Consider the following 13,353-nt stretch of genomic DNA (forward strand, 5'->3'; position numbering starts at 1 on the left):
GGACAGGGGCGGTCTAAGTCCGAATCTGGCGACTACTGATGACTGCTTGCTTGCGGCAATCATAACAAATCGTGAATATGAAGTTCCTTAAGCAGAGGATTTCATTAATGAAGGCATGATCTCAGCCTAACGGATGCTTCAGTTCTCGTCCTGCGGCTATTCTTACTATATGAAAAGACTTTAGGTAGCCTTTCTGCCAAGGCTTTACATGTTTCAACCGCATTCCTTTTAATGTGGCCCCTATCTGTGGCCACTGACTGTTTTGCTAACAACCCCCTCAGATTATGTGATTCTGTTTCGTTTATTGGTTTTGTTCTGATTATTACCAGATCATTTTATTAATAGATAACCATCTCAATATGTAAAATTTTTTGTAGATTTTCTTTGATTAAATGGAGGCCGTAGCTTTCCATTTCATATGGAAAATGATAAAAAATAGAAAATATTTACAAATCTAGCAGGCCTTATATACCTGTATGCATTTGTAAATTCCCCCATAATTTTCTAGAAATGTTTGGAAAGACACTCAATATCACACACCATACTAGAAGCATACTAATCTAATCAGAAATCCACAAGGGATTCTAGAGGGAGTTTGACCTTCCACATAACATTTTCACACACTTGAAGATAAAACAGATCACTAGACACAAACCATGCTAGAAACGAGTTAAACTAGTTAGAAACCCACAAGTGATTCTAGAGAAATGTAACCTTTCGTATAAGCTTTTCACACACGTCTAGGTAACACAGATCTCTGGGTGCCTATATAAGATCACAAATCATCCTAGAAACGCGCTGAACCACTAGATATCCACTAGAACTTTTAGAGCTGCGTGTGAATCCCTAGACCACAGGCCTAATAACATCTTGCTTACAATTCGCTGGACGTCATCTCGTCTCTGACATGATACTTGATTCCCTCAGACGTTATTAATCATTCCCAAACAAGTAATCAAGGACAACGATATTGCCTCTTAGTCCTTCCTCCCCTTTGGACTTCTACAAACGGTTCGCGTCCTTCTCAAGGTCTTCCTGTTGCTGTCCTAATGTCCTTCTCTGTCCTTTCCTCCTGTTCTTCCCTCCGTTTCCATCCTTCCCACTTGTATTATCATTTTATTGTGTGTGCACCTTTGCATTACTTTCTTTATATTTTTTGTCACTTTATATCATATTGTGCATTTTCTCTGCAGTTACTATCGTTTTTTTCGTCTCCATCTCCTCGTATCTTCCTCCCTTTTCTACTTGCCCTTCTCTCTCCTGTACACTTCTCATTCATTTCCTTCTATCAACTCTTCCCTGTGTTCCCAAATCTCTGGTGAGGACCTCTCACTTGATGACGTCACAGCATCCTCAGAACCTTCTGGGAAAAATCCGGAAAATAAGACTTCCCCCCTACTTACGAACTTGTCATATGCACCAACTCATCCCCTCGAAAGTTTCCAAATAATGAGGTACCCCAAACTCTCTTAAACCTGCCATACATTTACGCTCCCTCTACTCTCTTCATAACTCCCAGAGGATGCGGCTTTCCTCCTCCGAAGCCCCAGGAGGCGAGGGCCATGGCCTTTTACCATCTCTTCACCCAAGGACAAAGACACCCTTTCCCACCTCCTACAAACCTTCACAAGAAGTCTCGGGGTCTGTGTGTACCTCCGTAGCTGGATAATAGAGACGGTTTTCATAGAAATTACAATCCTTTCTTTATAGCATTCTTCCCTCTCTTCCATCCCTTCTCAAACCTCCACCTTCACCACCAGGGTTACTCTCACCCTCAACATTACTCCCTCACCTTCACTCTCACTTTCACCATTACTCTCATCCCCTCATTTGCACTCTCCCTCAAGGTCGTCTTTATCGTTAACTCCCCCCCCCCTCATTTTCAGCATCATCCTCACTCTCACCCTTACTCATATTTACTTATCATTACCCATCTTCACCCACCCTCACCCTCATCCTCATCCTCACCCTTTCCCTCACTTTGGCTCACCCCCCTCACCCACCACCATACAATTACTTCCTCAACATCCAGACATCCCATACAATTACGTCTATGTGCGACCCGTCCATAGTTCAAAGCGGCCTGGTCATTAGGTGCCCTAAGGTACACACACTGGCCGCCTAAGGGGGGTGGGTGGGGAGGGGGTGATAGGTGGGAAGAGAGGGGGAGGAAGATGGGGCACAGGGGGGAACGGAGAAGGGGGAGGGGGGACTAGGAAATGTGGTCTGTTTAGATGTTTGATTGTAGGTGTGGTTTGATTGAGGGGCTTAAGGAAAACGGGGATTTAGATTAACGAAATCATCAAAATGAAAGTGTTGGATTTGGACAAAAAATTAACAAATGTTATGTTTAAAAGCTTTAGGTACAGATGAAGGAGAGATACAGAAATAGGACGAATACCGTGAGGAAAAAAGGACAGAGAAATAAAAAGATGCGAAGATTTAAAAGAGAATGAATGAATTTTAATATGCAGGTGGGGAAGGGTATGGAATAGAGGGTAGAGAGGTAGGAGGAAGTAGGGTAAGAGTTGGGAGAGGAGGAGGAAGAGCAGGAGGAGGAGGAGGGAAGTGGAGGTAGGGAGGGAGGAGTGGAGGGAGGGGAGTGGAATTGCCGCGTCCAAGATGATACAACTTAATTGAATCAGTGTTGTGGGTCGGTCATGTAATTACTGACCACGCGCGCGTGGACATGTGTACACACACACACACACACACACACACACACACACACACACACACACACACACACACACACACACACACACACACACACACACACACACACACACACACACACACACACACACACACACACACACACACACACACACACACACATACACACACACACACACACACACACACACACACACACACACACACACACACACACACACACACACACACACACACACACACACACACACACACACACACACACACACACACACACACACACACACACACACACACACACACACACACACACACGCACGCACGCACGCACATACACACACACGCACACGCGTACACATACACACATACACAGATTTACATAGAATGTCACAAGGACTTGTTTTTCTAAGTAGCTGTATTAGTAATGAGTATTCCAAATGATATTGATAACATCAATGATGTTTCAATGCATTGTTAAAATCTTAAAGAGTAATGGTTAATAAAGCAGTGAGCTGGGTCCCAAACGATAAGGCGATATCGGTGTGCTGGGAGTTGTATCAATTGTATTTTGAAGCTGAAACTTATACGATTGAAGGAAGCTGACTCCATGTTATACATCTAAAAAAAAAAAAAAAAATCCTTCAGTATCTCTTTCGACAAGAATTGATTTTCACAACATGATGAGCGTTGGACGGCCACTGGCGTTGATGTCAAACGATGCCGATGGAAATAGAGTTGTTGTCCCAAATTGTTGACAAACTTCTTATCGTCATTGCAATCATTGTGTGGCCAATTTTAAAGTTTCCTAATCCTCTCACTACTGCTGTAGGTGACTTAGTACCTTTGTTATGGCAGTTGGATTTATATAAAGAATACAAAGTTTACGTGACTTTATGGTTTGCTTAGATAAGTAATCAAGTGCATTCCTGCTAGAGTATGTAATGTCAAAGTTAAAAATAATAGTTTTGCTTAACCTTTTGCTATCAAGGGTGTGCCAAGTGAAATGGATAGCATCCCTTGGTGGGAATTGAATTGAAAGAAAAAGCACCACATGTTTAAGAAGGGTGCTGAAGTTGAGTTTGTCAATGGAAAGCCTGTTGTCATGCTTTATGATTCAGAATCGCCACCCAATTGCACTTCATATAAGAATTGACCATAAGGACACGTACACACACACACATGTTCATGAGGGTTCAGCTTACATCTTTTTCTGTTTTTAATATCAGGACACATACTCACAAACGCAAGAACGAGCGTACATTCATACGTATATGAATATACACATATGTAAGTAAAGCAAGTACCCGGATACTTACACGCACACATGCATGAACGCCCACGAGTGCGTGCACACACACACACACACACACACACACACACACACACACACACACACACACACACACACACACACACACACACACACACACACACACACACACACACATGAGCTGTGAGCTCTCATCCGGGAGGAAAATAGCTGTCGATCACGAGTCCAACACGTGATCCAAGGCCATGGTGAAGCACACACACGCACACACACACACACACACACACACACACACACACACACACACACACACACACACACACACACACACACACACACACACACACACACACACACACACACACACACACACACACACACACACACACACACACACACACACACACACACACACACACACACACACACACAGGTTACAAGAATAAGTTTATGTACGAATAACCATATAGTCATTATCATTTACACATATACTCATTCACTCATATATGAACACTTATGTAATAGGTCCACAAGTACATTTACTAAAGAAAACCAAACGGAGCAGTGATGTAGTTATCTTTTACCACAACGTAGGCAAAGAAACCCATTACTGTATTTAGAAATATACACAAAAAATGTACCTGAACTGACGAGTGTACATGTACACATGCATACATACGTGGATAGACTTGCAGGTAAATGCACAGACGGAGAACAACGCGTAGACACGATACAATAGCTCTGACCCGCGGACTGGCAGGGTTGAATCCCCCAGTTCGTGATTACATGCTGCGCTGCCTGGGGTCTTACTCACCTCCTCCCTTCCTAGCTTACACCCTCCATCCCTCCCTCGCTTCTTCCCTGCCTTCCTCTTTCCTTCCTTCCTTCTCCCCTTCCCCTCCTTTTCCCTTTCCTTTCCTCTCCTTTCCCATTTCTCTTCCTCTCCCCTTTCCTCCCTCTCTCCCTCCTCCCTTTCTCTCGGTTCCTCCCTCTGCTGCTCCCTCGTTCTTCCCTCCCTCTTCACTCCCTCTTCCCTTACCACCCTCTCTTTTTCACTGCCTCTTCCATTCCCTCCCTCTCCGCTCCCCCCCCCCCCCCGCTGTCCTCGCGTCACACGTCACACGAGTAAGTTCACGGTCATACTCACACATCTGCTCACACAATTGGTTGTACGTTCTCCCAACGCCAAAGTTTGTGCTACTCTCACCTCGATGCTAGAATTTCGTGATGTTTCGTATACAGGTACAGACAATAGCACAGAGATATACAGACGTGCGTGCGGCACACACACACACACACACACACACACACACACACACACACACACACACACACACACACACACACACACACACACACACACACACACACACACACACACACACACACACACACACACACACACACACACACACACACACACACGCACGCACTCACGCTCGCACACACATCCGTATTTGCATTAAGATCACTTTGGGATTGATTGAAAGGATATCAACGATTCCGGAGATACATGTTGAAGAAGTATCTGAAACTATAATTTGTGTTTATATTGACCCGAATTACTTCCATGGCGGTCGATAAGGTGTCCCACCAGACAGTACCAAATAAATCAAAACCCATGACATAGGGTTAAAGCATGGATTAGTAACAAAAATTGGTGGGTCACCATAAACGGCGTAAATTCCAAATGGGGGAGTGATACTAGTGGAGTTCCCCAGGGCTCTGTTTTTGAGTCCCTTATTGTTCATTATATATATATAAATGACTTGGAAAATGGGATTAATAGTGATGTTAGTAAGTTTGCGGACGACACTAAAATAGAACACCTAATTAGGTCAGGAGAAGACGGCGAGATTCTGGAGGAAGATCTTAACAAATTGTTCACATCGTCGATGAAATGGCAAATGAACTTCAATATCTTTGAATGCAGCGTGTTAAACGTAGGTTTACGCAGCCCATAAGGCAGATATAGATTATGTAACACATTTTTAGAGAAGAATGAGTGCGAGAGAGACTTGGGAGTCTGAGTGAGCCCTGATCGAAATCCAGGAAACGGTGCATTAGGCCCAGGAATAGAGCTAACAGAGCATTAGGTTTAATTACTACAACGATTACGAATAAAAGTGCAGAGGTAGTTATCAAACTCTATCTGGCGTTAGTTAGACCTATCCTTGACTATGCGGTATAGTTTTGGTCTCCGTCCTATAGAATGGTTATCAGTTCACTAGAATCAGTTTAGAGGAGAATGACCAAAATTATACATGGGCTCAGAAATCTGCCTTACAAAGACAGGCTTATGCACCTTAATGTACACTCTCTGGAAAGACGCAGAGTGCGAGGTGATCGAATAGAGGTGTTCAAATGGGTCAAGGGCTTTAACAAGGGGAATCCAAACAAGGTCAGCATATCAAGACAACAGGACAGGACTCACTTTAATAGATTTAAATTGGACAATTTTAGAGTTAACAAGGAAATAGGCTAGAACTTGTTTACCAGTGGAGTGGTCAACGAATGAAATAGACAAAATTATGTATGGGGATGATTGGTGATGATGGACATGGAACTGCCTACTGTAGGCCTTATGGGCTCTTGCAGTCTCCCTCATTCTTATCATATATTCTCGATTTATGAACGGGTTCTCAACTTTTCTTACCTTTATCTGTGGGTTTGATATGTTATTAGGTAATTCTAACTGATTAAATAAAAATAAAAACATGTGTAACGGATCTTCTTACCAATTCTTAATGGGTTTTCCAAAGAATGGTTTCCTAAGAGGATGTGTTTATTGTCCCAGTTTATCAATTGTTCTGTTATGATATTTGTCTGATTTTTATGTTTGCTTACTTTTTTCTTCTATTGCTTATGACCACAGAGTTCAAAGGAAAAAGTATATTTTCAAAAATAATTATATGAACACACACACACACACACACACACACACACACACACACACACACACACACACACACACACACACACACACACACACACACACACACACACACACACACATATATATATATATATATATATATATATATGTATAAAAGTTTATGCATGCTTGATTTACACGTATGCATATATCTATGATTTTTATATGGATTAATTTGGAACTTTCACTTACCATGTTATGTGAAGTCCAGTTATATATGCTCCCAGTATTTCATAGATCATATTTCATCAATATCACGAGCCACCATAGAACAAGTTTACCAAGACGATATTAAAAAATAGAATTGGTTTATGCAATTCCTGGACGCCATAGAGTTTCACCCATTTGCTAAGGTCTGCAATTGGTTCTACAAATGGAATTGGTACCACAACGATTTCCCGATGTTATCCACTATCAGCCCTCCCTCTAGCTAGGAGCAGCATTGCGATTTTTAATCAATAACTAATCCAATTTGATTGTTTACTCTCTTGCCATCGGGCGCAATCTAACCAATAGTTTCCCCGCGTTAGATGTCATATTTCTATATATTTTCGTCCTGCCATCATGCATCACCAATTCTCTTTTCAATCACACAATATCACATTTCGCTTTCGCGTTGTCCTTTTATATGCCTTTGATAGCGTACTTTTTTTATATTCTATTTTTGTTGTGCTTAATGTCAAGCGATTTTGGCTCAAATTATTAGAACGAAAACTGTTTATTGGATCGATTCTTTTAATATCCCCAAGTTCACTCATCACCTGAGTGCTCTCTGATATTAACAAAAAAGTTGAAATGTCTGCTGCCACCTTTTAGAAAAAAGTTGATCTTGTAGTGACATCAAATATATCTTCAAGAATTCTTTTATGAATCACAATCCACTACGCAACATTCCATCACACTACATTTACTTATTATTATCAATCTTCCTCTGTCCCTCTATTCAATTTCACTCCATCACCTATTAGCATCACTCCCACAAGACTCCAATCCCTCCAAACCACAATTCCCAACTCCCTCTTTTAGAACCGCACATCATTACATCACTTGCAGAACTTTCCAGAAGGAATCTTCCTTTCGAAGACACTGATGAAGTGGCTCTTGAAGGTTCCTTGCCTGAAGGAAAAGACTCTCTCCATTCCCTTACCTCCCCACTTGGGGTGCGACCCTTTAGGCTGGCACTCGGTTTCACCCCGGTTTCTAGATACTAGAGTCGTTGTAGCAATGGGAGAGCTACACGTGGCTTTAGGTTTGGAGGACTTTGAATTAACTTGTGTTTTTTTCTTTCTCTTGCAGACTTTTCGGGACTACGGGACACTGTGCGGCGTGCAACAAAGTTATCCCCGCCTTCGAAATGGTGATGCGGGCAAAGACCAACGTGTACCACTTGGAGTGCTTCGCATGTCAACAGTGCAACCACAGGTCAGTCAGTGAAGAAATTTTGAGTTTGATTTTTCTTTTTATACTTATCCTCACGGAACCTGGACCTTTGTAGCGTTGAAGGAGCTTCCCGGATGACTCGTATCTGCTGTAGAATATTGAAGTTTCTGCCAAACAGCAACATTGCGTATCTGCGAAATAAGTCTGCGGGACAATTTCGCCCCGTTTCATACAGTACATGGTGACGAGAGCCATTGTTTTCGTCAATATCTTTGTGCATACTGTAAACTACAAATAATTATATCTGATTGAAATAGCCATAATTCGGAAGTTTCCAAAATTAGGAGTAAAATCTTATGAAATAAAAAAAGTTATTGATAACAGAAGGACATCAATATTTTGAATAATTTGTTGGGTATCTTTATTCTAGATAATGAGGAAATCCCATATTCCAATAAGAAGAAATATTTGTATTTACGAAACCTGCAGTGTACAGTTAGTCTTATGATAGTGTATCGCGTATATAAATATATCTAGCGCGCATAATTAAACACACACACATACACGCGCGCGCCAACATACACGTATGGGTAAGGTATAATACGTGTCAGTATTTGAATGTAACACAGTCATATGCTTAAATTTGAGCGAGTATGTGTATGTCTTGAGTGTGCATGCGTGTGTGTGTGTGTGTGTGTGTGTGTGTGTGTGTGTATGTGTGTGTGTGTGTGTGTGTGTGTGTGTGTGTGTGTGTGTGTGTGTGTGTGTGTGTGTGTGTGTGTGTGTGTGTGTGTAGGTGAGAATTTTTATTTTTATTTCACTGTATTGTACGAGTATCTATTTATTTTTATTTGCATATGAATATGTAACAGAAGAAAATTTATATTCGTTTTCCGGGGGAATATAAAGTGGCCCTAACATGATCAATGTTATTGACACAATATTTTTATTCTATCCTGTTGTCTCTCCCTTGATTCATGACTTCATCTCTTCCATTCTCATCATGTCGTCATTGGTTTTGTGAAAAGTTATGGACCATGTAGAACCCGCTTGATCTACACAATTACCAAACTCAGACGTATAAACACAGAAGTCACAGTGCGTTAGGTTCATAACCATGTAGAGGGCCCATCACGTGAATAAATTCGCCTGGTAGTCGTCTAAACGGATGTCAAGGAGAATGGCAATGGAAGAGTTGATCGAGAGAGGCTCTCTTGCTCTCAGTAAAGGGTTTTACTTGGGGTGAATGGAATAACCTGATGGCAGTTAGGGCAAAGTTATAAGTCGCGAATAGCAGTAAGTGGGTTAACGAGTCAGCCCTGCGTCTGCCTAAGCCGCAGAAGCCTCGCAAGTGGAGAGACCTCACGCTTCCGACACGTCTTCGAACTTAGACTCCTAATGGGATAATTGTGTCCACTTGTGAACGTGCATATAAATTCACGCACATAAAGCCCTCCTTCTGTGTACAATCTCGAAAATAATTTCTTCGTCTTTTTTTTTTTTTGTCTTTTTTGACTTCATGTTTTTTTAGGTTTTCTTAAAGAAGGGTTTTGATTCACCAGAAATAAGAGAAAAATGCCCGCCATTGATAGAATTGGTTTCAGTAGTAAACGAGAAACTCGTCAATTCATGATGAATTATTGGAATAATTTCTTTTCTGGCTATTTTTTCTTGCGTTTCTTGTACCAGATACCAAGACAGCACGCCAGCAAGTGTCTTGGAAGATGTTCAACTAAATGAATCATCTTGTGTTCACCTCCAGAGCAAAACATTCTAAAACTGTGCTAATTCCAGCAACATTTTTCCCTTTCTTTTTCAACCATATCAAGTCCTCTATCGTTAACTAAACTCAAATTACTAAGTGTAATCGATTAATCAGAAGAAAAGCGTTTAACGAGTGAAATCTTCTCTACAAGAAATCTTCTAGGGCCAACTCAAACTGGACAACACTTTTCAATGTGTTAGTTTATTGAGATAATTTTTAACAATCGCGTTCGTGTGTGTATATGTGACCTGTAGAAAAATCGCCATGCGGAATATGTGAAAACATACAGAAGAATGACTCAAACCTTATTCAAGTTAATTATTTGAGGGGGCAAATGAGGAATGACATCTTGCATTGTAACGACATTTCCTAAACGAGAAAGGACTCCTCATTTCTCAACAGTCCACCCAATCCACTCACCTTATCCACTCCAGCCATTTTGTTCCCCCTATCCACTACACCCACTCCATCCACTTCATTCCTTCCATATACTCCACCCACACCATTCATTCCATCAACTCCATTCACTACACTCTCTGGACTCATTCCTGCGACACAACTCCACTCACCATACCCATTCCATCCACTCCACCCACTCCACCCACAATCCCAACCCAATCAGCAAACTCGCCGCACTCACTGCATAGCTCGGCATTGCAGGAAGCAGGCGATTAGCGAATCATTACCTGATTTGTCTGTGTAATCTCCCATTCAGTTGGTCTTTCTGGTCGACAGAAAGCTAATTTATGGGCCAACTGCTCATTTCGGAAAGGGTCCCGGCGGGCCGGCCTGTCAACCAATTGAATTAAATCGTGTGACGATGTGACTGCCAAATCGGGGACTCGAGTTAACAGGCTGGAGGAGGCTCATGCAGTTTTCCTCTTCCGTCTCAAATCAAAAGAAATTGAATTGCAAAGTGATGAACAGAATAAAGAATCTCACCGTACTGCAAGATTTAAATAGCCAAAGGATTGAGATGTATAAAATGTAATGGTTATTTAAAAAATAAACACTTGTATATATCCAATCTCGTAATGAATATTTTTTTTATAGGAAATATCTTTTGTTTGTGTTACTTCAAACTAATCAATTATTCGGTAGAGTTTGATTTCACAGAAAACATAGGAAGCAAACATCTGTCAGCTATTAAGTCAGCCTGGGAGATGTCGTTATCAGTTTAGTCAGTTGGCCAATCAGTCAGCGACAGAAGATCCTGGCGACCCTAGCGGTCGAGTTCATTGGCTAACGCTAAAACTGATCAGTCAATGTTTGAATTATTCAGCCAATTCGTTTGCGGAACGCAGGCCGCGGTCTGTGGTCTGGACAAGGGCAGCTGGCTGTGGTTTTGGTGGTTATTGTGGTGGTGGTGGACGTGGTTGTGGTTGTGGTAGGGCAGGTGTTGGTGATGGTGCAAGTAGTGGCGTTGTTATCGTTGTTGGTGATAGTGTTGAAAGTTGTGGTGTTGGCGATGGTAATGACGTCAGCATAATTGTTAGTAGTATATGTTTAATATGGCATCCATATTGGAATTGGCGTTGATAATGAAACGACGGCGAACTCGTTGTAATAACGTAACACGGTGACAGTGTGGCCACACAGTAATTGCTTGGTGACGATGTGGGAGATCAAGCTGTTACAATTCCACCGTTCCTGGGAATATTGATGAGGCAGAAAATGGTGATGACAATTCTATTTGAGAGAATAAGAGTAGTGAGTTGGTTGATGTCCGTGAGGTGAAGAACTCAAAATATTTCATTCCCGAGTTGAGGCAGAACAAAATATATCAACATAATAACTTCTTCGCGTAGCACCAGTCAGTGAGAAAATATATAAAGATGTCACCTTAACGGAGTGCTTAATCTTCGAGATTGTAATCTTCCTCTTGGATAAATAAGATCGTTTGGCGCCAATCAGGGTAAAATCCTTAGAGATGTGACTTCGAGGTTGGCGGGTTAGCTGAAGACTCCTTCGCTTCAGCTTGGTGGCTCTGGCCGTGTCTGAATAAACTTGTTTGTCGTTAGCCAGAGCAAAAGCTGTAGAGGACGGAAACGTAGGGAAAAGGTCAAGAATAGATAGAGAGGGTTGGAGGTGTGGAGGTACTTCATGGAGGGGATTAAGGTAATAAAGAAGAATGACTAGATAAACACCATATGAGGACGGAACCATATGGTGTTTATCTAGTCAATCTTGTCGGCAGACTGCCACTTTTAAGCAATAAAGAAGAAGAAGAAAAAGAGTAAAAGCCTCTTCAGAAACAAATGAGAAACTTGGTCCAAGGAAGAGGTGATACAGCAGATGACGAAGAACTGAGACTGGGCGAGAGATTGCACCAAAAGAATGAAGAATAAAGTGAGAGGGAGAAAAAAGTGACCAAAAGAGAATGAAGACGAAGAAAAGGCAGAAAATTGGCTGAAAAAAAAGAGAGTAGATGAAATTGATGATAGGTAGGATGTGTTGGGAAATGAACGAAGAACTAAAAAAAAAGAATCAAAAGTAAAGGAGAGTTATAGGCAAGTTATGAAGAACAATAGAGAAGATAGAAAAAATATTGTGCCCCCTCCCATCAGAAAAAATAGTGTATGAAGAAATGAGATGAATATTAATGTGAAACATGGTTGAAGAGGAGACTGTAGAAGAGTAACTAAACTTTATAAAGAAGAGAAATGGTATTAGAATAAGGCGGACAGAACAAAAGAATAAAAAATGGACCAAAAATGGTTAAACAATTCACAGTATAAATCAGACAAGGGGGAAAATAGATATATAGCTGGAAAAGGAAGAAAAGGAAACAAGCGAAAAAAAATGAAAATAAAAGAGAACGAGAGAGGTGTAAGAAAAAAAAGATCAGAAGGAAGAAGTTCATTTCGTAAGAGATGTAAGAAAATGAAGTGGGCAAAATTGGAGTTGTAGAAAGAGAGAGAGAGAGAAAAAAAAAGGAGGGAGAACAGCATAATGAAGAAAGATGGAAGAGGAGTAAGAGAAGATGGAAGAGGGAGAAGGAGAGACGGAGAATGTGTCATCGTCGTCATCGTCGTCATACTCGTCGTCGTAGTCGTCGTCATCCTCGTCGTCGTAGTCGGAGGAAGAGGAGGAGGAGGAGGAGGAAGTGAAGGGTGGGAGGATGAGGAGGGAAGAGACAGCGGCTAATTGGTAGGCCGGGCGTCATGTCAACAAAGGACAGCAGTGCCGCCTTATTCCAAAGTTGAGGGCATTTCCCACTGTCACGTCCCACCACTGTTAATATCACGCTCCACTTGTGTCTTGTAACACGGCGACGAAATGCAAATCATTCAATTTTCCCCCCACTTCTCAATATTGCATACACAA

The 13,353-nt window shown here is 41.6% G+C and overlaps 1 protein-coding gene across 10 annotated transcripts in view; it reads left to right on the forward strand.

The window, feature by feature from the left end:
* The window catches only part of LOC143035703 (uncharacterized), a 687,713-nt gene that overhangs the window by 561,480 nt on the left and 112,880 nt on the right, over positions 1-13,353 (forward strand). For all 10 annotated transcript variants that reach the window (XM_076202574.1, XM_076202571.1, XM_076202575.1 and 7 more), the window contains one exon: positions 8,178-8,303. In XM_076202574.1, coding sequence (XP_076058689.1) covers positions 8,178-8,303 — 126 coding nt within the window. The remainder of the gene's footprint in view (positions 1-8,177; positions 8,304-13,353) is intronic.

This window comes from Oratosquilla oratoria, chromosome 19 (assembly GCF_046742065.1).
Source record: "Oratosquilla oratoria isolate Oo_2021 chromosome 19, ASM4674206v1, whole genome shotgun sequence".
NCBI classification, from domain to species: domain Eukaryota; kingdom Metazoa; phylum Arthropoda; class Malacostraca; order Stomatopoda; family Squillidae; genus Oratosquilla; species Oratosquilla oratoria.